The sequence below is a fragment of the Apiotrichum porosum genome (genome assembly GCF_003942205.1).
Source record: "Apiotrichum porosum strain DSM 27194 chromosome Unknown scaffold_5, whole genome shotgun sequence".
Taxonomy (NCBI): domain Eukaryota; kingdom Fungi; phylum Basidiomycota; class Tremellomycetes; order Trichosporonales; family Trichosporonaceae; genus Apiotrichum; species Apiotrichum porosum.
Window position 1 is genome coordinate 1,365,222 of NW_021167112.1, and position 24,688 is coordinate 1,389,909.

General features: G+C 58.4%; 8 protein-coding genes across 8 annotated transcripts; 5 read left to right on the forward strand and 3 right to left on the reverse strand.

Annotated features, from left to right (window-relative positions):
- Positions 1-27: 27 nt before the first annotated feature.
- PRP8 (pre-mRNA-splicing factor 8) lies at positions 28-7,703 on the forward strand (the record flags this gene model as incomplete). The annotated part of the gene is made up of 9 exons (XM_028623115.1): positions 28-225; positions 381-393; positions 446-4,784; positions 4,924-4,963; positions 5,008-5,100; positions 5,142-5,204; positions 5,281-5,371; positions 5,410-5,486; positions 5,547-7,703. 9 exons carry the CDS (start codon positions 28-30, stop codon positions 7,701-7,703), a joined length of 7,071 nt encoding a protein of 2,356 aa, XP_028477008.1.
- Positions 7,704-8,234: 531 nt separating this feature from the next.
- EHS24_007772 (uncharacterized protein) lies at positions 8,235-10,325 on the forward strand (the record flags this gene model as incomplete). The annotated part of the gene is made up of 6 exons (XM_028623116.1): positions 8,235-8,294; positions 8,334-8,341; positions 8,380-9,141; positions 9,183-9,278; positions 9,324-9,895; positions 9,940-10,325. 6 exons carry the CDS (start codon positions 8,235-8,237, stop codon positions 10,323-10,325), a joined length of 1,884 nt encoding a protein of 627 aa, XP_028477009.1.
- Positions 10,326-10,568: 243 nt separating this feature from the next.
- Positions 10,569-12,580, forward strand: CYB2_2 (Cytochrome b2, mitochondrial precursor; the record flags this gene model as incomplete). The annotated part of the gene is made up of 10 exons (XM_028623117.1): positions 10,569-10,721; positions 10,772-10,938; positions 10,982-11,006; positions 11,062-11,111; positions 11,153-11,238; positions 11,286-11,392; positions 11,434-11,889; positions 11,928-12,116; positions 12,157-12,448; positions 12,486-12,580. The coding sequence occupies 10 exons, from the start codon at positions 10,569-10,571 to the stop codon at positions 12,578-12,580; spliced, it is 1,620 nt and encodes a 539-aa protein (XP_028477010.1).
- Positions 12,581-12,930: 350 nt separating this feature from the next.
- Positions 12,931-14,867, reverse strand: EHS24_007774 (uncharacterized protein; the record flags this gene model as incomplete). Its single annotated transcript, XM_028623118.1, has 8 exons — positions 12,931-13,087; positions 13,143-13,226; positions 13,272-13,360; positions 13,411-13,853; positions 13,896-14,004; positions 14,058-14,203; positions 14,255-14,328; positions 14,470-14,867. 8 exons carry the CDS (start codon positions 14,865-14,867, stop codon positions 12,931-12,933), a joined length of 1,500 nt encoding a protein of 499 aa, XP_028477011.1.
- A 1,214-nt stretch (positions 14,868-16,081) lies between these two features.
- Positions 16,082-17,403, forward strand: EHS24_007775 (uncharacterized protein; the record flags this gene model as incomplete). Its single annotated transcript, XM_028623119.1, has 6 exons — positions 16,082-16,202; positions 16,266-16,500; positions 16,547-16,606; positions 16,663-16,882; positions 16,957-17,175; positions 17,230-17,403. The coding sequence occupies 6 exons, from the start codon at positions 16,082-16,084 to the stop codon at positions 17,401-17,403; spliced, it is 1,029 nt and encodes a 342-aa protein (XP_028477012.1).
- A 173-nt stretch (positions 17,404-17,576) lies between these two features.
- REV1 (deoxycytidyl transferase) lies at positions 17,577-21,365 on the reverse strand (the record flags this gene model as incomplete). The annotated part of the gene is made up of 3 exons (XM_028623120.1): positions 17,577-17,673; positions 17,917-18,685; positions 18,749-21,365. The coding sequence occupies 3 exons, from the start codon at positions 21,363-21,365 to the stop codon at positions 17,577-17,579; spliced, it is 3,483 nt and encodes a 1,160-aa protein (XP_028477013.1).
- A 229-nt stretch (positions 21,366-21,594) lies between these two features.
- On the forward strand, positions 21,595-22,498 carry EHS24_007777 (uncharacterized protein; the record flags this gene model as incomplete). The annotated part of the gene is made up of 4 exons (XM_028623121.1): positions 21,595-21,598; positions 21,652-21,936; positions 22,046-22,210; positions 22,257-22,498. The coding sequence occupies 4 exons, from the start codon at positions 21,595-21,597 to the stop codon at positions 22,496-22,498; spliced, it is 696 nt and encodes a 231-aa protein (XP_028477014.1).
- Positions 22,499-22,959: 461 nt separating this feature from the next.
- ACTIN2 (Actin-2) lies at positions 22,960-24,540 on the reverse strand (the record flags this gene model as incomplete). Its single annotated transcript, XM_028623122.1, has 10 exons — positions 22,960-23,076; positions 23,114-23,199; positions 23,243-23,417; positions 23,476-23,665; positions 23,704-23,826; positions 23,899-24,023; positions 24,066-24,264; positions 24,323-24,387; positions 24,448-24,478; positions 24,518-24,540. The coding sequence occupies 10 exons, from the start codon at positions 24,538-24,540 to the stop codon at positions 22,960-22,962; spliced, it is 1,134 nt and encodes a 377-aa protein (XP_028477015.1).
- Positions 24,541-24,688: the final 148 nt, after the last annotated feature.

Consider the following 24,688-nt stretch of genomic DNA (forward strand, 5'->3'; position numbering starts at 1 on the left):
CCCGACTCCCGACCGGCAACGACAGCCATGTCCGCGCCACCTGGATTTGGACCACCTTCGGGTTCCCAACCCAACGGCGACTCGTCGATGGAGGGGGACTTTTTCGGCACCCTCACACCCGCCGAGATTGAGAAGAAAGCTCGGAAATGGAGGCAAGGCCAGAAGCGCCGCTTCAACGAGAAGCGCAGGGCTGGCGGCGGCGGCGGCATCGACATGGGCAAGGCAGTGAGTAGTTGGAAAGCTGCCGAGGACGATTGCAAGCAAGCAAGCGCGTCTGCGTCGCGTCGAGTGGCGCGATGACGGGTGATTTGTTGTGATTTGATGTCTGGCTGCGGCGTAGGAGGTCTGTTTGGATCGTGTGCTGACTATATCCCTCCTAGGACCTGCCACCCGGTAAGCACGATGATTATAATGTTCTGTGGTGGACATTGGCTTACTTGGACAGAGCACATTCGTAAAATCATGAAGGACCATGGCGACATGTCGAACCGCAAGTTCCGTAACGACAAGCGCGCTCACCTCGGCGCGCTCAAGTACGTCCCGCACGCGGTGATGAAGTTGCTGGAGAACATGCCCAACCCGTGGGAGCAGGTGCGCGAGGTTCAGTGCCTGTACCATGTCTCTGGTGCTATCACGTTTGTCAACGAGGTGCCGCGCGTCGTTACCCCCGTATACCATGCTCAGTGGGCGTCCATGTGGTTGGCGATGCGTCGAGAGAAGCGTGACCGTCGCCACTTTAAACGTATGCGATTCCCCCCGTTCGATGACGAGGAGCCGCCGATGGACTATGGCGACAACGTGCTGGACGTGGAGCCGCTCGAGGCGATTCAGCTGGAACTGGATGAGGAGGACGACAGCGAGATTATCAACTGGTTCTACGACCCCAAGCCGCTGGTGGACGAGAAGCAGGTCAATGGAGAGAGCTACCGCTTTTTCCACATCACTCTGCCGCAGATGGCCAACCTGTATCGTATCGGCCGTCAGCTGTTGTCCGACTACACCGACCGGAATAGCTTCTATCTCTTTGACAAGAAGGCGTTCTTCACGGCCAAGGCGCTCAACATTGCTCTGCCCGGCGGACCCAAGTTTGAGCCCCTGTTCCGTGACATGGAGGCGTTTGACGAGGACTGGAACGAGTTCAACGACATCAACAAGGTCATTATCCGTGGCCTGATTCGTTCAGAGTACAAGGTTGCCTACCCGCACCTGTACAACTCGCTCCCGCGCTCCGTTCACATCGACCTGTACCACGAGCCCAAGAACGTCTACATTAAGACGGACGACCCCGACCTCCCTGCCTTCTACTTTGACCCATTGATCAACCCCATCTCCCAGCGTGTCGTTGCCGAGGCCCACAAGCCTCTTGTCTCTCACGAGGATGATGTGTTTGGTTACGGCAAGGACGAGGACGACGACGAGTTTGAGTTCCCCGACGAGCTCGAGCCGTTCTTTGACACCTGCGAGCTGGAGAACGAGCACACTGCCGACGCCATTGCGCTGTACTGGGCTCCGTTCCCTTACAACCTCCGCAGCGGTCGCACTCGCCGTGCCCAGGACGTTCCGATGATGAAGAACTTCTACCTCGAGCACTGCCCTCCCGACCAGCCGGTCAAGGTCCGCGTGTCGTACCAGAAGCTGCTCAAGGTGTACGTCCTCAACGCCCTGCACACCCGGATGCCCAAGGCCATGGCCAAGCGCAACCTCTTCCGTTCGCTCAAGAACACCAAGTTCTTCCAGAGCACGACCATTGACTGGGTCGAGGCGGGTCTGCAGGTGTGCAGGCAGGGTTACAACATGCTCAACCTCCTCATTCACCGCAAGAACCTCAACTACCTTCATCTCGACTACAACCTCAACCTGAAGCCGATCAAGACGCTCACCACCAAGGAGCGTAAGAAGTCGCGTTTCGGTAACGCGTTCCACCTGATTCGTGAGATTCTCCGCCTCACCAAGCTCATCGTGGACGCGCACGTCCAGTTCCGCCTCGGCAACGTCGACGCGTTCCAGCTCGCAGACGGTCTGCAGTACATGTTCGCCCACGTCGGTCAGCTCACCGGCATGTACCGTTACAAGTACAAGCTGATGCGCCAAATCCGCATGGCCAAGGACCTCAAGCACCTGATTTACGCGCGCTTCAACACTGGTCCCGTCGGCAAGGGTCCCGGTGTCGGTTTCTGGCAGCCCGCATGGCGTGTGTGGCTCTTCTTCATGCGCGGTATCGTTCCCCTCCTTGAGCGCTGGCTGGGTAACCTGCTCGCACGTCAGTTCGAGGGCCGTAACTCCAAGGTCACTGCCAAGACCGTCACCAAGCAGCGTGTCGAATCGCACTTTGACCTCGAGCTGCGAGCCGCCGTCATGCACGACATTCTCGACATGATGCCCGAGGGCATCAAGCAGAACAAGGCCAAGACCATTCTTCAGCACATCAGTGAATCGTGGCGATGCTGGAAGGCCAACGTCCCGTGGAAGGTCCCCGGCATGCCCGCTCCCATCGAGAACATTATCCTGCGTTACATCAAGTCCAAGTCGGACTGGTGGACCTCGGTCGCCCACTACAACCGCGAGCGTATCCGTCGTGGCGCCACTGTCGACAAGGCCGTTGTGCGCAAGAACCTTGGTCGTCTCACCCGTCTCTACCTCAAGGCCGAGCAGGAGCGCCAGAACGGCTACCTCAAGGACGGTCCGTACGTTTCGTCCGAGGAGGCCGTCGCCATTTACACCTCGACTGTCCACTGGCTCGAGAGCCGCAAGTTTGCGCCCATCCCCTTCCCCCCTCTCTCGTACAAGCACGACACCAAGCTTCTTGTGCTTGCACTTGAAAAGCTCAAGGAGGCCTACTCGGTCCACGGTCGTCTCAACCAGTCGCAGCGTGAGGAACTCGCCCTCGTGGAGCAGGCATACGACAACCCCCACGAGTGTCTGTCGCGTATCAAGCGTCTCCTCCTCACCCAGCGTGCCTTCAAAGAGGTCGGCATCGAGTTCTTTGACACGTACGACAAGCTCATTCCCTGTTACGACATTGAGCCCGTGGAGAAGATCACCGACGCATACCTCGACCAGTTCCTCTGGTACGAAGCGGACAAGCGCCACCTCTTCCCGGCGTGGATCAAGCCGGCCGACTCGGAGCCTCCTCCTCTGCTCGTTTACAAGTGGTGCCAGGGTATCAACAACCTCACGGACATCTGGGAGACGAGCGAGGGCGAGTGTGCCGTCATGATGGACACGACCTTCTCGCGCATGTACGAAAAGGTCGACCTGACGCTCCTGAACCGTCTCTTGCGTCTGGTCATGGACCACAACTTGGCAGACTACATCACCGCCAAGAACAATGCCGCGCTCACGTTCAAGGACATGTCTCACATCAACGGTTACGGTCTCATCCGTGGTCTGCAGTTCAGCTCGTTCGTCGTCCAGTACTACGGTCTCGTTCTCGACCTGCTCATTCTCGGTCTCCAGCGTGCGTCCGAGATGGCTGGCCCTCCTCAGACCCCCAACGGCTTCCTGCAGTACCGTGACCGCGCGACCGAGACTCGCCACCCCATCCGCTTCTACTCGCGTTACGTGGACCGCATCCACATGCTGTTCCGCTTCACTGCTGAGGAGTCACGTGACCTCATCCAGCGCTTCCTTTCGGCCAACCCCGACCCCAACAACGAGAACGTTATTGGCTACAACAACAAGCGCTGCTGGCCCCGCGACTGTCGTATGCGTCTCAACAAGCACGACGTCAACCTTGGCCGCGCCGTGTTCTGGAACGTCAAGAACTCGCTGCCCCGCTCGCTTGTCACCATTGAGTGGGAGGACACGATGGTTTCGGTTTATTCCGCCAACAACCCTCAGCTCCTCTTCTCCATGTGTGGCTTTGAGATCCGCATTCTTCCTCGCTGCCGTACCGAGAACGGAGAGTCGTACACGCTCAAGGATGGCGTGTGGAACCTGGTCCAGGAGTCGACCAAGGAGCGTACTGCGCAGGCATTCCTCCGCGTGTCCGACCAGGGCATCAAGGAGTTTGAGAACCGTATCCGCCAGATCCTCATGTCGTCTGGATCGAGTACATTCGCAAAGATCGTCAACAAGTGGAACACTTGTCTCATTGGTTTGATGACCTACTACCGTGAGGCTGTCGTCACGACCCCCGAGCTGCTGGACGCTCTCGTCAAGGCGGAGAACAAGGTCCAGACTCGCGTCAAGGTCGGTCTCAACTCCAAGATGCCTACCCGTTTCCCTCCTGCCGTCTTCTACTCGCCCAAGGAACTCGGTGGTCTTGGAATGCTCTCGATGGGTTTCGTCCTCATCCCCACCTCGGACCTTCGTTGGTCCAAGCAGACCGAGAGCGGTGGTATCAGCCACTTCCGCAGTGGTATGACCCACGAGGAGGACGCCCTCATCCCCAACCTCTACCGTTACATCCAGCCTTGGGAGTCCGAGTTCCTCGACTCGGCCCGCGTCTGGTCCGAGTACGCCATGAAGAGGAAGGAGGCCGCGGCGTCCAACCGTCGTCTCACCCTCGAGGACCTCGAGGACTCTTGGGACCGTGGTGTGCCACGTATCAACTCGCTCTTCCAGAAGGACCGCCAGACCCTGGCCTACGACAAGGGATGGCGTATCCGCGTCCTCTTCCAGCAGTACCACCGTCTCCGCGCCAACCCCTTCGGCTGGACCAACGCTCGTCACGACGGCAAGCTCTGGAACCTCAACGCGTACCGTATCGACATCATTGCGGCTCTCGGCGGTGTCGAGGGTATCCTGGAGCACAGTCTGTTCAAGGCAACGGCGTTTGCGACGTAAGTACAGTTCTTCTCCAGCCCAAGAGACCGCCACAAGGATTCTGGGCGCGGAACCAAAAAACACCAACTGTTTTTTTTTTTTTCCTCCTCTTCTTCTTCCCTTCAACAACAACATGCGCTGACGCTTTCTATGCAGGTGGGAAGGCCTATTCTGGGAGAAAGCATCCGGATTTGAAGTATGCGCGGTTTCGCAAGTGTTGTCGTCGCTAACTTTGCCCAGGAATCGATGAAGTTCAAGAAACTTACCAACGCGCAACGCTCCGGTCTGTCACAAATCCCCAACCGTCGCTTTACGATGTGGTGGAGCCCCACTGTGAGTCTCATGCATCCCATTGGGACTTAGTTAACCATCAGATCAACCGTGCGAATGTATACGTCGGATTCCAGGTGCAGCTCGACCTTACTGGTGTCTTCATGGTGAGTAAAGAAGAAGGACGTGAAGAACGAGTGTGGCGAAAAAAATACTTCCGTTTTATCCGCTAACGTGATGCAGCACGGCAAGATCCCGACTCTCAAGATCTCGCTCATCCAGATCTTCCGTGCCCACTTGTGGCAGAAGATCCACGAGAGTGTTGTGATGGACTGTGAGTAAACTCATGTGCTCGAAAGCTGATATTTCCAGTGTGTCAGGTCCTTGACCAACAGATGGAGGCTTTGGGTATTGAATCCGTCCAGAAGGAGCAGATTCACCCCCGTAAGGTTAGTTGCAGCCGCTTCCTCCCTCTCTCCCTCTCTCGTGACCATTGCTAACCCGCACAGTCCTACAAGATGAACTCGTCGGCCTCGGACGTCCTCCTGTTCGCCTCGCACAAGTTCCTGATCACTCGCCCGTCGCTTCTCAACGACAACCGCGACACGATGGACGGAACGACGTCGAACAAGTACTGGATCGACGTTCAGCTGCGCTGGGGTGACTTTGACTCGCACGACATTGAGCGTTACACTCGTGCCAAGTACCTCGACTACTCGAGCGACTCGCAGTCGATCTACCCGTCGCCCACCGGTTCGCTCATTGCCATTGACCTGGCGTACAACATTTACGCTGGTTACGGCTGTTGGTTCCCTGGATTCAAGCGTCTGATGCAGGAGGCAATGGCAAAGATCATGAAGGCCAACCCGGCCCTCTACGTTCTTCGCGAGCGTATCCGCAAGGGTCTGCAACTCTACTCGTCTGAGCCTACCGAGCCGTACCTCAACTCGTCCAACTACTCGGAGCTCTTCTCCAACCAGATTATCTGGTTCGTCGACGACACCAACGTCTACCGTGTCACCATTCACAAGACGTTCGAGGGTAACCTTACGACCAAGCCCATCAACGGTGCCATCTTCATCTTCAACCCGCGTACTGGTCAGCTCTTCCTGAAGATCATTCACACGTCGGTCTGGGCGGGACAGAAGCGTCTCGGTCAGCTCGCCAAGTGGAAGACCGCCGAGGAGGTCGCCGCTCTTATCCGTTCGCTCCCCGTCGAGGAGCAGCCCAAGCAGGTTATTGTCACCCGCAAGGGTATGCTTGACCCCCTCGAGGTCCACCTGCTCGACTTCCCCAACATTGTTATCAAGGGATCGGAGCTCCAGCTTCCCTTCCAGGCGACTCTCAAGATGGAGAAGTTTGGTGACCTTATCCTGCGTGCGACCCAGCCGCAGCTCGTCCTCTTCAACCTGTACGACGACTGGCTCAAGAGCATCTCGAGCTACACTGCGTTCTCGCGTCTCATCCTTATTCTTCGTGCCCTCCACGTCAACAACGAGAAGGCCAAGATTATCCTCCGCCCGGACCGCAACACGGTCACCGAGTCGTACCACGTGTGGCCCACTCTGAGCGATGAGGACTGGATGAAGGTCGAAGTGGCTCTCAAGGACGTCATTCTTAGCGACTTTGGCAAGCGCAACAACGTCAACGTCGCGTCGCTTACCGCCTCGGAGATCCGTGACGTTATCCTCGGTATGGAGATCCAGGCCCCTTCGGCCCAGCGCCAGCAGATGGCCGACATTGAAAAGTCGACCGAGGCCTCCGCCCAGGTCACTGCTGTCAAGACGCAGACCACCAACATCCACGGCGACGTCATTCAGACTGTCACCTCCACCCAGTACGAGGTCCAGACCTTTGCGTCCAAGTCGGACTGGCGTGTCCGTGCCATCTCGGCCACCAACCTGCCCCTGCGTACCAACCACCTGTTCGTCGGCAACGACGATGTCAAGGACGACGCCGGCTCGTACACCTTTGTCATGCCCAAGAACATTCTGCGCACGTTCATCGTCAGTGGTGACCTGCGTACCCAGGTGGTCGGCTACCTCTTTGGCTCTTCGCCTGCCGACAACTCGCAGGTCAAGGAGATCAAGGCTATTGCGTGGATCCCCCAGCGTGGTACCGCCACCTCGGTCGAGCTGCCGCTTGCCCTGCCCAAGCACGAGTTCCTCCTCAAGGGTCTCGAGCCTCTCGGCTGGATCAAGACGCAGTCGCAGGAGCTCAACCACCTGGCCCCTGCCGACCTCACCACCCAGGCCAAGATTATGGCTGCCAACCCCGAGTGGGGACCCAACTCGATCTGTATCACCTGCGCGTTCACGCCTGGTTCGGTCTCGCTCAACGCCTGGGAGATTACCGTCGCCGGCTTCGAGTGGGGTCGCAAGAACGAGGACGTCACGGGTGCCAACGCTGGCTTTAACGCGTCGATGGCCAACCGTGTCCAGCTCCTGCTTTCGGACCGTATCCTCGGTTCGACGCTCGTCCCCGAGGGCGGCGCTTGGAACTATGGTGTCGGCCTGACGCAGTCGTGGACCGACAAGATCGCCTACAACATGACGCTCGACCGCCCCGAAAACTTCTGGGCCGCCATCCATCGTCCCTCGGCGTTCCTCAACTTTGCGACCATGGAGGGAAGCGAGAGTGCCGACGTCGAGAACGTCCTCGAGTAGACGCGAGTGGCGAGAGGGAGGGAGCATTGAAAAAGACAGTTTCTTTTCCGTTTTCAGTAAAAAGAGAGGCGACGCTCCCAGAGGAGTATCTGAAAGGCCCAAGAGGGGCCTTGTTTGTACATCATACGGTTTCGAGAAAATATCAAAGCATGCAGCACGTTTCAACAAGCACACGACGCGACGGCGATCACGTGCGGGACATAAACAAAAATGGTCTCAGATCGACGCGAGGTTAGTCACCGATTGCCCCTGAATTCCCACCCAAATGCCTCACGCGTCTGCGCCCTTTGAGCCAATTCGGGACATTTTATGACGTGTCGTTGGATTTCCTGGCCCAATGCGGAAGGTGATAACGGCCTTCCGAGTGTGTGGTTGTGTGGCCGCAGCAACGAGGCATGGGCAAGCATTCGTCGTCTTGACTTTGCTTTTTATACCCATCTAGACATGCACCATCGCTCATAAAGTGCACAGTAGACCTCTAGAACGCGGGTGGACCGACCATATCGAAACGGACCGCCAGTTGACGACACAATGGCCGATTCCAACCTCCTTTCCCGAACCCTTCCGGGGGAAATCCCAGCTTCGCTTCAGGTGAGCTGTCTTGTATTGGTGGTTAGCTGACAGGTGCAGGTCTACAAGTATGTTCACTTCAGGAGATAGAAACTGATCGTTGCAGCTCGTATGCCGTGGACCCAGCATGGCAGATCAAGTTTACCATCATCTGGACCTCCGTTCTGGCGTTTACCACCGTCGCGTCCATCCCATGGGTGATTCACGCGTTGAGGACACGCAGGCTGTACGCAGGACTGGCAATCACGGAGTCTATGAACACACCCGAACTTCGCTTGACGGGTGAACGAACTCGCTCGAACCGGGTGGCCCGACCTTCCTTCCTGGCGCGTCCATTGTGCGCAGCACAAGCAGTGTGGCAGAGCGTCACGCTGTTTGCCATTCCAATGCCCAACGTCCGCCTGTGGAAGAGTCAGGTGGCCGACTGCTGCAGGCGGTCGTACTTTAGTCTGGGAGTTGGCCAGATTGTGCTCGTCGCCGCCTACATGGCCGCAGTGATTGCTTGCTTCACTGTCGGGGCCCCATTGACTCAGAACAGTAACCGTCCTGGGTTTATTGCCCTGGCCCAGCTGCCAGTCGTCATCCTTCTTTCCCTCAAGAGCCCCCTCCCTCTCCCCGTCTTCCTCCCCAGCCTCTCGTATGAGCACTACAATTTCCTTCATCGCTGGGCGGGACGCACCACATGGCTCGCAGCGACGGTGCACGGTGCCATGTGGTTGCACCAGTTCATCACCACCAACCAGATGTCGCAGATTCAAACCGACAAGACGAAGCGCGGCCTCGTCTCGTACGCCATGCTCTGCATGTTGGTCATTACCAGTCTCAAGCCCGTCCGCAGGCTGTGCTACCAGCTCTTCTGGTGTGCTCAGTGAGTGTTTCCGCATTGCTTTCAATTGCTGACTTTGCCAGCGTAATGTTCTTTGTCGGCTTCTTTGCCGCCATCTCGTACCACACTCCGTACAGCCGCCCCTGGATCTTCCCCTGCGTTGCCATTTACGCTTACGAGTGGGTTCTTGGTTCTTGGCTCTGCGCTCTAAACTGACCCAGCAGCCACTTTGTCCGCCTCCTGCGCTATCGCGTCAAGGATGCGACCATTGTTCCTGTCGACTCGACAATGACCATGATCCACATTCCAGACTGTGACGGCGGTTGGCTTCCGACCCAGCATGTCAACGTGCGTGTCCTCAAGGGCGCTGGTATCTTTGAGGCACACCCTTTTACCATTACCAACGCGCCGGCGTCAGGCCTGACGGGCTCGCCTCGTGGCATTGTGCTGTACGCCAAGGTCGCTGGTGACTGGACTCGCCGGCTGCACAAGATGGCCAGCGACCATTCTTTGGAGACTGGTGACGACTATGAGGAGCGTGAAGCGTTCATCAAGGCAGAGACGGAGGGAAAAGAGCCCCATGGCGCTGACCACCCTGGTCGGCACGTAACAGTCATGATCGACGGACCGTACGGCGGTCTCAAGATGGACCTTGGAGAGTACGAGAGCGTCCTCGTTGTGGCTGGCGGCTCGGGCGTGACGTTCCTTCTCGGCACTATCGAGGAGGCTCTCAGTCGTCGCGAAAAGGGACATGGCCCACGCATCATTGACGTCGCCTGGGTGGTTCGTGATCTCTGTAAGTGGTTGACATTCCAAGTGCTATGGATCTAACCGCTGCAGCGACCATTGAGGCCCTTGCACCGACACTGTCACATCTCTTTGCCATTGCATCGCGTCTCGAGGTTGAGCTCAAGTACAACCTGTATCTTACGGACCCTCCCTTCCCTCTCCCCACGTGTCCGGCCGTGCTGCCAGACACCACCACAATGTCGCCATACCGCCCTGAAATTGCCCAACTTGTCCGCCAGGCGCTTCCTGCCTGTGTGCACGTCAGCGAGGAGGAGACGGACACTGGCCCTGCGGAGACCCACGGTGGCTTGGCGGTCGTAGCCGCCGGCCCAGAGGGCCTGGTCATGGAGGCTCGCAACGCGGTTGCGGGTATCAGTGTCGCTGCACGCGTCCGCTGCGGGGGTATCGGTTTTCACGATGAAGTGTACAGCCTGTAGAACTAGATGTATCCGTATTGCGGCGCGCCGAGAAGAGTGGGTTCAGGTGGACGCGCCGGCGACTTTTCGGTGGAAGCCGTGGTCTATCGGCCCAATCCGAGGACACCGAAATGCCCACACAATGCCGTGCCGCTTCGTGCCGCTTCGTGCCCATGTCCATTTACATATATACATCGCGGGCCATTGCACTCTTTCTCTCTTCTCCACTACACTCGTTGATAACGCAACACAGGATTCACCATAATGTCCTTTGTGTTCCGCCCTCTCGCCCGAGCGGCATCCCGAGCCCACTCTGCCAAGCGCTTCGCATCCACCTCGGCGACTTCGGCAGCTCCGACGGCATCTCGCGGCCGGCTCGGAGCAGCTGTTGTGACAGGTGCAGCCCTCACGCTACTGGTGGGTCTGGACAGTGTCGACACATGGAGACGCCCTCTACTGACTGTTAGGCGTATGGGGCACTGCAATCCAACCGCGCAGAGGCCGAGGCTGGCGCCGTGAGGTTCCCCGCCAGCAGCGGCAAGCTCACCGGCGAGCGGATCGTGAGCCTCGGCGAGCTCGAGAAGCACACGCATACCGGTAGCCTGTGGGTCGTGATTGACAGCAAGGTGTACGAGTGAGTACAGCAGTAAACGGATAGACACCGTGCTAATGTGCAGTGTCACCAACTTTGCAAAGGAGCATGTGGGTGCTTTATGCTTTACCCGGCAGGGCATGCTGCTGTTACTGACCTCCGCAGCCCGGTGGATCCAAGGTGCTGCTCGAGTGGGCAGGTAAGGATGTGTCCAAGTAGGTCATCCACGCCGAACTCGTCATGTCTGACCCAACAGGCTCTTTTGGATGATCCACCCCGGCACCACACTCGAAAAGCACGAGTATGACACAGTCGTGTTCGTCGGCAAGCTTGACGACGATGGTGAGTCTTGGGGGTGCTGGACCCTAGGAGCAGGAGCTGAGACTCAGCCGTGGAAAAGTTCGCCATGACCAAGTCGGACGAGGACAGGGATATTGAGAAGGCAAAGGCAGCTCTGTTTGGGGTTGACTCTGTTGCGTCCATCAGCGACTTTGAGGTGGGTTACTCCGATCCCCATCGATGCTGACCCCCGACCAGCGATACGCCAAGGACTGCCTGTCTCTCGTGGCGTGGGCATACTTCAGCACCGGCGCCGACTCGGAGGACTCGTTGTCAGAGAATGCAGCTGCGTACACGCGTGTCTTCTTCCGACCCAGGATTATGCGCAACGTCCAGGGTGTGGACGCCAGCACCGAGATACTGGGCTACAAGTCCAGTATCCCCGTGTACGTCTCGCCAACGGCACGCAATGGCTGGGGCAACCCCGAGGGTGAGGTGGCCGTCGCAAAGGGTGCCGGTGCTGGCGGTATCCTCCAGGTCCTATCACACTATGCGAGCAGGTCGCTCGAGGAGGTCAAGGCGGCTGCGCGGGAGGGACAGGAGATCGGCTGGCAGCTGTACCTCTCCCCCGACCGCGAGAAGAGCGCTCAGGCCGTCCGCGACGCCGTCGCTGCGGGTGCACACTCGATCTGGATCACCGCCGATACGACCATTGTGAGTTTTGGATGCCCCGAGGAAACTAACAATTCCAGCTCGGCAAACGCGAGGTCGAACGCAGGATGTTGGCGGAAGCCACGCCTACTCCCAACGGCAAGCCTTTGACGCGTACCCCGGTTGTCTACTCGAACCACGAGCTCAACATGAGCTGGGATGACATCAACTGGGTCAAGAAGCTTGCACCCGGTCTTCCCGTTGTGATTAAGGGTGTCGGTGCTTGGGAGGTGGGTCAACAGTCCGTTTTGGGTGGCAGCTGACAAGTAGGACGTCGAGGAAGCGTACAAGGCCGGCGCCGACGCCGTTGTGCTCTCCAACCACGGTGGTCGTCAGCTCAACTTTGCCGAAGCACCACTCAAAACCCTGGCCGACGTGAACAAGTTTGCACCCCAGGTCTTGGGTCAGGAGCGGTTCAGCATCTTTGTCGACGGCGGTATCCGTCACGGCACGGACGTGCTTAAAGCTGTCTGCCTCGGTGCGCGTGGCGTTGGTCTTGGCCGTCCGTTCATCTACGCGGCGACGGGCTGGGGCGCCGAGGGTGTTGAAAAGGCCATTATGAGTAAGCTGCTGAACTTCGCTGCAAGCTGACACTACAGTCCTGAGGGAGGAGATTGAGATCGGCATGGCTCTCCTGGGTGTCACCAAACTGGATCAACTTGGGCCGCAGTATGTCGACACCTCCAAGTTGTAGTGAGGTCAGACAGACAAAGATAGAAGGCAATGTAGTGCTATGTTTTTGGGAATGAAGCCGTATTCAACGCATTCAAAAGGAGGCAATTGGGGGGATGGACTCGGTCGGTACATACGCTTGCGGCTTTGAATGCGCGCCACATCTCTTGCTAACACTGATAACTATGTTTGGTTACTGGATGTCTGTACCTTCCCAGTGACGTCTCGAGTCTCTAGACACGCCCCAAAGAACCACGTCAATAGCACACACACAAGGGTCAGCTCCACCGCTGTGGCAAAGGATACAATGTGGCATCAAACGAGATATACGATATACGATGTGAAACCTCTTAAGGCGAAATGTGCTGTACCTTACATTTCAAACACTGCGGCCTCACGAGTGTTCTGTGTCTCGATGCCCTGCTTCCTGAGGTCAAGGATGCGCTGTGCCTCTGCCTCCCAGTCGGTCTCCATCCACTCCCGGACGCGTTCGTCCAACCCCTCGATTTCGTGGTACTCGCTGACATAACTGGCAAAGGTCAGCTTTCAGCCATATCAAGGGGACGCGTGAGCTAGACACGTACGGGTCAATAGGGTTATCTAATGCTCGTCGAATCGCGCCGATGAACAGGCTGTAGTCACCCTCAGCCTCAACATTGTACACGTATCTGTTGGTTAGCATGCGGGGTGGGTACGGATATAGTTTCACTCACGGTTCCGAGAGGGTTCGCAAGGTTGAATGCTGCACCCTTCCCCACTCCCGATAGTCGTCCTGCCTGTTCTTATCGGGTCCTCTTTTGTGCTGTAGATGGTCAGAGACCGTCGCTCGCCACACCCTCGAAAACGGCTTACAGGATTGATAAAGGACACTCCGTTGGCAAGAGCAAAGTAAGGACTTGGGCTCGTCATCGGGTTACCAATGCCTAGCATGACGCGGACTTGAGACAGCTCGCGCTCGAACTCTGCCTTGGGCAGCAGCGTGCCGAGGTTTCGTATGCCCTCTGGGCACGGCACCTCTTTCATTCCCTTGTTGACATAGTTGTCGATGTAGTACTGGTCTTTGCTGTTTTCCACGTTTTCGACCTTGATGGAACCAATAAACTCGAAGCCCGGGTAATCTTGGACAAGCTCTTTCCGTGCCCGCTCAAACCACTCCATGGGCCACATGGCCGTGTTGGCCTCGGACGAATCAAAGTAGACAGAGCGCTTTCCGTAAACCCATACACGGTATGGGCGCTGACTGGAGGGTGTTCCACCGGTGATCTTTGGGATATCGTACCCAATGTAGGTGTAATCTAGGCCGCGTGAGCGTCTTGACAAAGCAGTAGCAGACTCACTTTCAAACCAAGGGGTGTCCTGTTCCCTCCACTGCGGCTCGGCGCTGATGGACCATCTATCTCCCACCTTGGATGGATGGACACTGCCAAAGTAGCGGAACGTGAACACCTGGGCTGCAGTCAGTGCTGTTCCCTTTGCAACTTGGCGCGCCCGGAACTCACCTTCCATAGTGGAATCCCGTCTGGTCGGGTGGGGGTCTTTTGATAAAAGGGCCGGTGGTCGAGGTTGCGAGGTCCCTCAAAGCCGTCGTCGTTGACAACAATCTTGATGAGGTCGGGGATCTGCTGATACAGCTTCTTGACAAAGTCTGCACCACAATATCAGTCGACTGCACTGTGCACACCCAAGACATGCTTACGTTCGCTGCCTTCATCGTTGGTGTACAGCACGGTGTATCCCTGGCGCTCGAGACTGCCGATCATGCCCTTGCACCTGTTCCGCTATCAGCGTTCGTTCAATCCACCGGGCCACGCATCCTGTCACACCCAAGTGACTGGAGACTGGTGATACGACCAGTTGGCAAACAGCGACGGGGGCCATCGCGTCCTGGCCAGAACATGTGTCGGGACTCACCAGATGCCTTCTCCGCCGATAAAGTTCTCGAAAGTAGCCTGAATACACCACGTGCTCATGAAGAGGATGACCTTGTTGGCGTTGGGGTGACAGTCGCCATGGGCGTTGCAGACTGCCAGTTCTCGCAACTTGGCTGCGTTGTAGGCAGTGTACACATCCCTCCACGCCAAACCCTTGTCGCGATCGTTGGCAAACTCCACGGGGTCATCCGGAACCGCGACGAGGGACTTGAGAGCAGCCACTCTGGCGACATCGGTTGGGGAGAGGGGTTCTAGCTTGGCGGTGGTCCAGTTTGTGTAGTGGACTCGAGAGTTGGGGTCGATATGATTGAGAGCTACAATAAAGAGGAAGAGTGCAGCGATGGGCACCCAACGCCTCGGTGTGCGAATGAACGACATGGCTTGCGTTTCCGAGTGTAGAGCTGGGCGGCCAGCTTCGCCACAGAAATCGCTCGGTCGAAAAGTCAGTGTTGGAAGGATGTGAAAGACTGTAACAGATCAACAGAGATACGCGACACGCGCTGCGACACCTACCAGATGGCCGCATTCCCATGGGACACCCGCCCTTCAAACCGCAAAAGGAGCTAGGACGCCTTAGCAAGGCAGACGCGCGCGACACGGTTGGGCCGTCGTCGGCTGCCGTTGGTTCTGTTCCTAACCTGCCCGCCAGCTAGCCCCCTGACCTCTGCCTCTCATTGATGAACCGTGTATAGCATTCCGTGCACGACGTGGGAAACAAAATGAGCCCCCATAAACTGGAGGAGAAGCTGGCGACGAACTCGCAGGTACTCACTGGCCCACTGGCTTTTCCATACCGCCATGCAATTCTTATGCCACATGCGCCACGGAACATGACTCAAAACGGCGGCGGTCAGTCAGGGTGCGTGTACAACTACAACTGGCGATAGGCTTTCCATGGCGGGGCCGCGGCTCTCTCGTTCTCTCGGCAACAGACGCGGCCAAGGCACTCCCGAGCCAAGGCAGGCCTACCGTTCTTGTTGGTGATGGGAGCAATGAAGTCAACCCCCCCGGAAATCATAACCACAGCCGCGGATCGTCGCACCTGCCCCGGGATCGACCTGTGATGTGGCATGAGCTGTCTGTGAAGCAGTGGACGGGTAAGGGGACACACACAATCCGTGCATCGGAGACGGTCGAGATGGGGGCCGCCCATGTTCCGCGTCCAACGCGATAATACTGCGTACTGGGTTTAACTGGACTTTGACTGCATGGCCGCAGGGCAGCCCCACGTGTGGGCCGCGGGCTCCCCCCCGGCCCCACTGATATCCACACTGAACGATCGGGCCGAGACTGGTCATGCGAGACTGGTCATGACTTCATCCTTTATATCCTGTGTTAACATGCGGCATGCCCGCAGGCCACGACGCTGATGTCACTGTCTCGAGCTGTCTCCATCGCCCGAGGCCGCGGCAGGCATGACATGGCCTTCTCGCTTGGCTACGATAAACAAGTCTCCCAAGGCCGCAGGTCACCTGGGAGGAACGTACTTAAAGGTTGCCTGTCGCATGGGCGGAAAGAGTCTCAGCAACGAGCCCTCACACACTCACAAACCACCTCTCCAACGACACTAAACCGCAAGACGATCGCCCACGATGCCTCTCTCCGCGATGCAAGCCATTCAATTCCTGGGGAGCCAGTTCACCTGGCTGCCAAGAGCCACTAGTGCTCCCATCTTGACCGGGAAGACTGTCATCCTGACTGGCGCTAACTCTGGTGGGTATACCGCGCTTTCCCCCCAAATGTAGATTGTCATCGAAAGCTGACTCGCGGGTCTAGGTATCGGATGGGAGGCCGGACACCAGCTCGCGGCCATGAAGCCCAAGAGGCTCATCCTCGCCTGCCGCGATATGAAAACGGGTGCCGCTGCGCTCGAGTCCGTTTTGAGCAAGTATCCCGGCACCAACGCCACAGTGTGGAACCTCGACCTGGCGAGCTTTGAGAACATCAAGGAGTTTGCCGCGCGGGCGAACAAGGAGTTGGACGTTGTGGACGTGGCAGTCCTCAACGCAGCGTGAGCAGCTGCAAATAGTTGTGTGAACGTGTAGCTGACGAGTTAGAATGAACCCGGGCTTTGCGGATGCCCCGATGAAGACGACTGTTGACGGCCACGAGGTGACGTGAGTGAACACTGCTGTTAACAAATCCCCAAGGCAAGGGTTCTAACAGACTGCAGCCAGCAGGTCAACATTCTCAGCACGATCCTCCTCAGCCTCCTCCTCCAGCCCCTTCTTGCCAAGAGCGTCGACCCCACGTTGGTCATCACCTCATCTGAAGTGCACATGTTCTGTGGCCACCAGTTGATCGCCAACGCCGTCCACACCCATTCCAGCATTCTTGCCGCCTACGACGACAAGTCGCGGTTTGTCTGTGGGGACCGGTACTTTGAGTCCAAGGTGAGTAATAACGGCACTGCTGCTCGGCAGTCGTGGCACGATCCGTGAGGTACGCTGCTGACGCGCACCTGCAGCTCCTTCTCCAGCTTGTCATTCGTCAACTCATCGGCGACCTGCCCGACATCAAGATCGTCGCCGTCAACCCGGGCATGTGCCGCTCCAACCTCGGCCGCGAGATGACGTCCATCGGCATGAGAATCGGCATCATCATCAACAACTACACGCTCTCCCGCAGCGCCTGGAACGGCGCCGTCAACGTCACAAAGGCTATTGAGGCTACCGAGAGCCAGGAGGTGAGCCTCCGGCGCATCTTTCGGAAAAGCAGAGCAGAGTGCTGACGGGATTAGTACTGGAGCGACTGTGCGCCCGCGGCGAGTTCGTCCGTCTTCCTCGGCAGCGCGACGGGCCACGCGGCCTCGAAACAGTACTACCACGAAGTCATGGCCGTCCTGGACAAGGTGTCGCCGGGTTGTACCGCTCCTCTGGGCGTGGCCAGCCGCCACGCTCAGCCTTCGCTCTAATGCTGTACCACGTACTTTGTAGCTGCCGGCTCGTGTTGTCTTGTCTTTGTGCTGGATACCAAAACAACAGCTCTGGTTGTAAGCCATCTACGAATGTATATCTTTTGTCGTCTGGCCTCCATGCTTCAGAATCCAGACATGTGGCGGGCATGGATCGTTGTGCCTGCTCCGCTTTAAGCACGGTCGTAAGCCATGGCCTGGTGACGAGCCATCCAGTGCCTGCCGCCTCCGTCCTGCCCCTGTCTGTCCTCGCGCTGCACCCTATCCATGCTGTACAATGTCTACTATAGCTACAATCCCAGCGGCGCCCCCATCCGGGCCACAAGCATGACATCCACCGCGCACTTCATCTCCTCAAACGCAGCCCACCAAGCCTTACAGTCCCTCGCACCATCCTCCCCCTCTCCCTCGGCTGGAGTCTCGTCACCTCGCTGCAAATCACGCAACAAACCCCGCATCCCCCGCAACAGCACACCCACATGGTCAATCCCGCCCATACTCCCCGTGACGCACTTTACGAGATACTTGCTGATGCGCGCCACGTCCTCGTTGGCCGGGGACGGTCGTTCCTTGACCCACTTAGCCAGCACTTGCGCGACATCAGCCGTGTCGCACGCACCGAGGAGGGCCGGGCGCTTGACGACGCTCGCGCGCGGCGCCGGGATCCGCGGCATGACCGATGGCGAGCGCGAGCCAGCGCCTGGTCGGCGGTGGGACGGGGAGATGGATGCCGAGACTCGGGTACGTGTTCGTGCCCGCGCCTGGGCCATTGCCTGTTGTCGCTGCACTTCGTCGCGCCGACTCTGGACAATCTCGGCCTGCATGTCGTCGGGCAGGGCGGAGATGAAGTCGAGATCGATGCCGAGGGCTCGCAGGTCGGACGTCTTGAAGGCACCGACAAATTCGGGCATATCGTCGGGCTGGGGCTCGGGGTCCAAGAGCTCAATGTCAGAGTCGGCTTCAGAGGCCACTGCCGAGTCTTCGCGGGTACGCTTCGGAGGCCTGACGGGCTCCAGACTGGTATCCCGCGACTGACCCCCGCCTGCTCGCGCCCAGGCGCCGTAGAGAGGTCGAGCTGCAATGTCCTTGACCCCCATCTGGGTCTTGAGCTTGGGACGCAGCTGACGGGTGATATGTGCTTCAGGGCGGAGGGTGGACTTGGTAGCCTTTGGTGGTGCTGGGGCTTCCTCTGGCTGGCGTCGCTTGGTAGCACCCATGGCTCCGTGCTGCTCTTCAAACTCCTGTCGAATGTCCAGTGGGAGACCAGCGAGCCACTCGGAGTCTATATGATTAGACGGCGGATCGACAACCAGTGGTACAGGAGATGCGGTCCTGGTGGTCTCACCAGACCGCTCCTCAGACACGGTGCCGTTGCCGAGGGGACCGTCATCGCCAACACCTTCGTCGATCACCGTGTCCACCTTGGCCACCTTATCAGTCACGGGACGAGCAAAGCTCAACATGGATTGGCCTTTCGGCATGCCAGTCTCGAGTTTGGTGATCTGGATACCGACTCCACGGAGCTCGACGGGATCGAGGTTCATGTCGTTGAGGAGGCGCACAGCCTCGCGTCCAATCGTTTCGGCGTCGTCCGTCGGCCTGCCAAACGTTCCACTGCGATTGACAGTCTCGCACTTGCCGTGTCCGAGAAACTTGGGCGGCTCGACAGGCGCGTCCGGGTGCCGTGTCATGATCTTGAGCGTGATGTGCCCCCCGCGGGCGCTGACAGAACGGAGACGTTTGGCCACCTCGGCCCCCAAGTCGGCGACGTATCGATCTGCTTGATCTTGATTCTGGAACCGGATACCATAGTTCATTTCAGCGCTGACGCTCTTGCGCTCCTTGTCGGGCTGGAGGCGGCGGTCGTCATTGCCGCGGAGAAAGTTGTAGATCGTATCGCCCGTCTTGGGGCCCAGCGTTTTGCGTAGGACACTGCGGTTCTGAGCAAGGAGGTCCCCGCACAAGGTCGAGCCAAAGGCCTCTTGCATCTTGGCTCGAGTGGAGTGACCCACAGACGGCAGCTGGTCCACATCCAGGGGGGCGAGAAAGGCTGGGGCCTCTTCGGCTCGGAGGTGGAAGATGCCGGCTGGCTTGGCCTTCTTGGTAGCCAGACGCGCTAGGAGGAGGTTGTGAGAGATGCCAATGGACACCTCGCACCCAGTGATGCCGCGGATATCGGCGCGGATGCGGTCACCGAGCTGAATAGCGGGGTCACTGCTAGTCGCGCCTGCCTCTTCTGGAGCGAGAGAGATGGCAGTCACGGCGCCAGTGACGTCCAGAAGCGCCTCGTCAACACTCACAGCCTCCAGCTCGTCTGCATAGCCGAGTAGTACCGTGTAGAACGCCTCCGAATGGCGTCTGTACGTCTCAAACTCGTACGGGATGGTCTCGAGTTCAGCGCCAACAAGTTGTCGTGCCCGGCCGAGACTCATGCCGTTCTTAACGCCCTTGGCTCTTGCCTCGTAGCTCGCACTCGCCACCTCTGAGGTGCTGTCGCGTCCGCCCTTGGACGAGTGGCATACCACCACGGGTTTCCCCCGTAGGTGCGGGCGGGAGGAGACACCCGCCGACACAAAAAAGGCGTCAAAATCGACATGGAGGTACACGCGCTTGGCTCCAGCCTGGGCGAGGACAGTTGGTACACGGTGTGCCGAATCGCGGGCCTTTGCAACGAGAACTCGCAGCTCGGTTTTCCATGTGGAGAGATGGTGAAGACGACTGTTCTCGAAGAATTGGTCGATGAACCCTGCCTCGTTGCCGCGTTCCGAGGTATGGCGCGCGCGGAACTCTTCCGACTTCATGAGCTCGGCGGCGTGGACGTTGGATTTGTGGACAAAGTAGTGGTCCCAGGCGCCTTCGGGTCGAGTGGCAGTATTGATCGCCTTGGCAGGATCAGCGGCTGCGACCGCGTCCGGTGCATCATCCTTGCTAGCGTCGTCGACCGCGGCCACAGGTTGTTGGATGGATTCGTTGGGAGGTTGTGGCTGTGGGACAACAGGGCCGGCAGACCGGTGAGACACCCGTGTAGGAATGGCAGGCAATCGAGGGTTGGGGTGTTGGGTGGACGGTCGCTGAGCCGCAGCACGCACAGGCTGCAACAGACTCTGGGTGGCAGCGATAGGTGCTTGGGTGGTCACGGGCATTGGCCGCGGTGTGGGCCCTTGAGGTGACTCTGCAACCTGGTCCGCTGTATCGACCTTGGCATCCCCGCTCTCAACAGCCTTCACAAACCCGTCCAGTCGCGCCTCGCCGTCATCCACGCGCAACCGCCAGCGTCGCCAATCGAGCAACTTGCCCTGCTCGGCACAGGCCACTATCCACGCCTCGCGGACGAGCTTGTGGGCTTTGAACTCGCGAAACTTGGCCAATGTAAGGACTGGGGCAATGATAAAGTCGAGACCCGTCTTGGCACGGATGTAGGGGATACACTTGCCACCGCGCTGCAGGATCATGCGCCGGAGCTCCTCCATCGGCGGGTGCGTGTTGCCATTGATGTAAAAGGTCAAGTTGGCGAATATCTGCGCAAGACCACGGTCCGCTGCTGCAGCTGCGATGGACGCGTTCTGGGTCTGGATCTTGATATCCTTCTTGCGCATATAGTCGCCAAAGTCGCCGAAGGAGACTCCAGAGTACTCGGCTGCGGCGAGGTAGTCGTGTACAGCGTCGTGGCCACCGCCGTCTAGGAGCCGCGTGCGATGGTCCGGGAGGTACTGGAGAGTTGTAGTTGACGAGTCTTGGGGAGGTGAGGATGATGATGGATCGCCCTTGTCGCCACCGTCATCGTCACCATTCGGCTCGACGTCACTGGTGTCGGGCGAGAGTGCATACCGAACACGCTTCCGAGGAGGAGGATGATCTGGACTTGGTGGTGGTTGTGGTGCTGGTGATAGGCGCTTCTCGAGTGACTCTGCGACTTCGAGGGCCTCCGCCCAGAATGACTGGGACGAGGAGGGTTGTGTCATGACATTGGGAGAGAGTGGAAGAATGAGAGAGACGGTGAAACGGCAACAACAAAACAGTCGAGCTGACGTCAGTTAATCGTCTGTTGTATTATTAGCGGGGTCAAAGCGAAACTATTTGAAGCATTCTTAAATGGTTACCCTAATCCAGTGACGGGCTCCGCCGAGCTGTACCGATGCGACATTGCGACCACATCCATCTCATTGCTCTCCACACCTCGGCCCACAGATAATGAGTGCGTATGGACGCTGTGGAAATTACCACGAACAGCGCACCACTGACGCACAGGACTCTGGTCAACGCTCCTCCTCGCCGCAGCCCCGCTGGCTGCAGTGGCGCAAGCCCGCCGCGAAGCCCAAGTCTACCTGCACCCCGCTCCCACCCTCGCCGCTCACAAGGCCGCTCCAACCCTCACATCGTCTCAGGCAGAGACTGTCATCGGCCACCATCTCGGCGTAGACCTCAGCGGTTCTCCCACGCCCCACGATAAGGGCGTTTGGGCCCACCTCCTCCATTTCTGGGAGGGACAGCAGCGTCCGCGCGTCGTCATTGTTGAAGGTGTCGATGCGCAGGGTGAGTTATGAGTGCTACCGACCTATAACCCCCAGACAGCGTTATTATCATCTCTGTCTGGGAATGGCGAGAGCTGAATCATTTGCCAGATGAATAAGCTGACATCCAGTCATTCTCCCAACGGCGCTGAAGAGTGGCCCGGCATTCTACCTCGACGACGCCAGCGTCTCCTGCCTCGACCCGTACATTGCCGCAGCGCGCGAGGCCCTTGAGCGGGTGAGCAAGCTCCCCATCGTGAAGAACCTCCTCGACACGCTTGACCTTGCCACGACTCGTACGTTTAGCTCGATAGACCTTTTTGCCTGACAGCTGACTCGCAGGCGCCGGCCGAGCACTGTCGGCCGAGCTCTCGGCCCTGGTTACGCTCGCCGACTCGCTCTGGACGTCTGCAGAGTCTACATGGGATGCCGTGGCAGTACGGCTCGGACGCGCTGAGCATGGATCCGAACTCTGGAATACTGCCATCACGGGCCTCAAGGCCGGGCTGGAGAGCATGACGCAACCCAACTCTCCCCCGGTTGTGCTTGTCATCATGCCCGCCGCTGGCCGACACGGCCACTAGCGTGCCGCCGAGCATGCTCCCCAGTGTCAGTGGAACGCGAATCGTGCCACGAGAAGCTGTGATTGCACTGGAGAGTGCGTTGACGCTGCACAAGTGGACGCGATAGAGGTCCACCCGAGTAGCAGGATTGTATCAAAGAGTTGTAATGCCACATTGTGTGCCGAACCACGCCAACGCTGGTCATCTTGTTCATAAAACAAGAACATGTCCTCGAGCGGCGGATCCCCGTGCCCCCGTCTAGTGGGAAGGTCTAGCAAAGCTGCTTCCTCTTGCTCTTCCACAACCGCTTCTCTGGCATTTGATTTGGCCCGGCACAAGCCCAACGACGGTGCTGTGGCATCCCCGTTTCTCGCGTTTCGTGCAGTGGTATACATGACAAGTATCGCTGGGCGGGGTATGGCGAGGCGCGCGCGCGTAGGGGATAGATTGTGCGTCTGCGCGCCGATTACAGACAAAATATGCTAAAACGCTTTCTTGTGGATAATGTCGGGGTCTTCCTTGTACTCGTCTGCCGAGACCCACATCTTCCTGAACGTGCTCAAGCCCGCAAGAATACTGCCGCCGATCCACGTAGAGTACTACAGGGTAAGCACACAACGAGACGGAGGGACCCACCTTTCGTTCTGGTGGAGCATAGATCTTGAGCTTGAGGTCCTTGACGGTGAGCTTTTTGATCTCGCTCAGGAGCCTGTCGCCGAAACCTGGGGTCGTGAGCTGATTGCCCCAGTCATAGCGGCAACTCACCAGTGCACAGTGTCGAGCCACCAGAGAGGACAATGTTGCTGAAGAGAGCCTTGCGCAGGTCCAGGTCGGTGCGGCTGATCGAGTCGACAATGACCTGGTGAACGCCGGGGTACTCGAGTCCCACCAGTTCCGGGTTGAACAGAATCTCGGGCGCAAGGAACCGCTCCGTGCCGAGCTGCATAGATAAGCAATAGCCCGCCCTTGCCGCATTCGTGGGCAGCACTGTTACTCACCTGGATGACCTTGCCGTCTGGCAACTTGAACTCCTCCCACGCGCCGCCGTGGTCCTTCTCCTCCTTGGTCGGGTTGAGCGCCAGATAACATGTCTTCTCCTTGATCGTGCGCACAACCTCCTTCTCTGCAGAGGTGTGCAGGTAGTGGCCGCCCTTACGGAGGAGCAGCTGCAGGTGGTCTGTCACGTCACTGATGTCAGCTTCAGCGTCAGGGTGGGTCGAGCTCACCGGCCAGCGAGGTCTATCCGCTGAATAGCGTGAGGCATTGAGAAACCCTCGAACACGGGCACGGCGTGCGTGACGCCGTCTCCCGAGTCGAGCACAATACCGGTTGTTCGTCCAGTCGAGTACCTGGATACGCGTCAGATTATGGTGGTCCCAATCATCAACACAACACAACAGGTCATACAGCGCTTTACGCACAGACTCAGGACGGCTTGCACGCTGGTGAAGAATGCTGGGACGTTGAACGTCTCAAAGAAGATCTGCGCAGCAACGTCGCGGTTTTGGCGCGGGTTCAGCGGTGCCTCTGTCAAGAGAACCGGGTGCTGACATGTTAGCTGGGCCTTCCGCGCGTTTAACCAGCTCACCTCCTCAGACAGCGCCTTGAGACCATCACTGTAGACCCAGTTCCAGATACGCTCCATGTCGTCCCAGTCGGTCACGACGCCGTGCTCCATCGGGTACTGAATCTTGAGCAGGCCACGCAGCTCCTGTGCCCGCTTGCCAATGAAGAGGTTGTCCTGGATCGCGCCGGCCATGACGCGAGGGTGCTTGGGCCGCCCGACACTGGAGTACGGCCGTCAGCTGACAGCGCGGAACGTTGTTGGTGAGCAGCAGAACGCACAAGGAAGGGATGTAGCAGCCAGGCTGCTCCTGGCCCGCAAAGCCGGCCTTGATGGTCCCCGAACCCTACAGTCATCAGTTGTACTGTCTCTGGAGGGAAGGTGAGCTGTTGGGGGGTGTACACACATTGTCAATGACGACGGGCTGATTTGTGAGGCTGGGGGTGTCAGCGCTGTGCGTGCGTTGCGCGACTCACACGTCGTCAAACTCGGTAGCCATGGTAGTGGGGGCTCGGTGCTGGCCGGGCTAGAACTGTGGGTTGCTGAGAAGGGAATAGCAGGCTCTCGATGATGTCTCCAGGCTCGTGCTCGCTATGACACGGTGCACGCGATGGAACGCGTCAGGCGGGTTAAACCGGGGGGTGTAA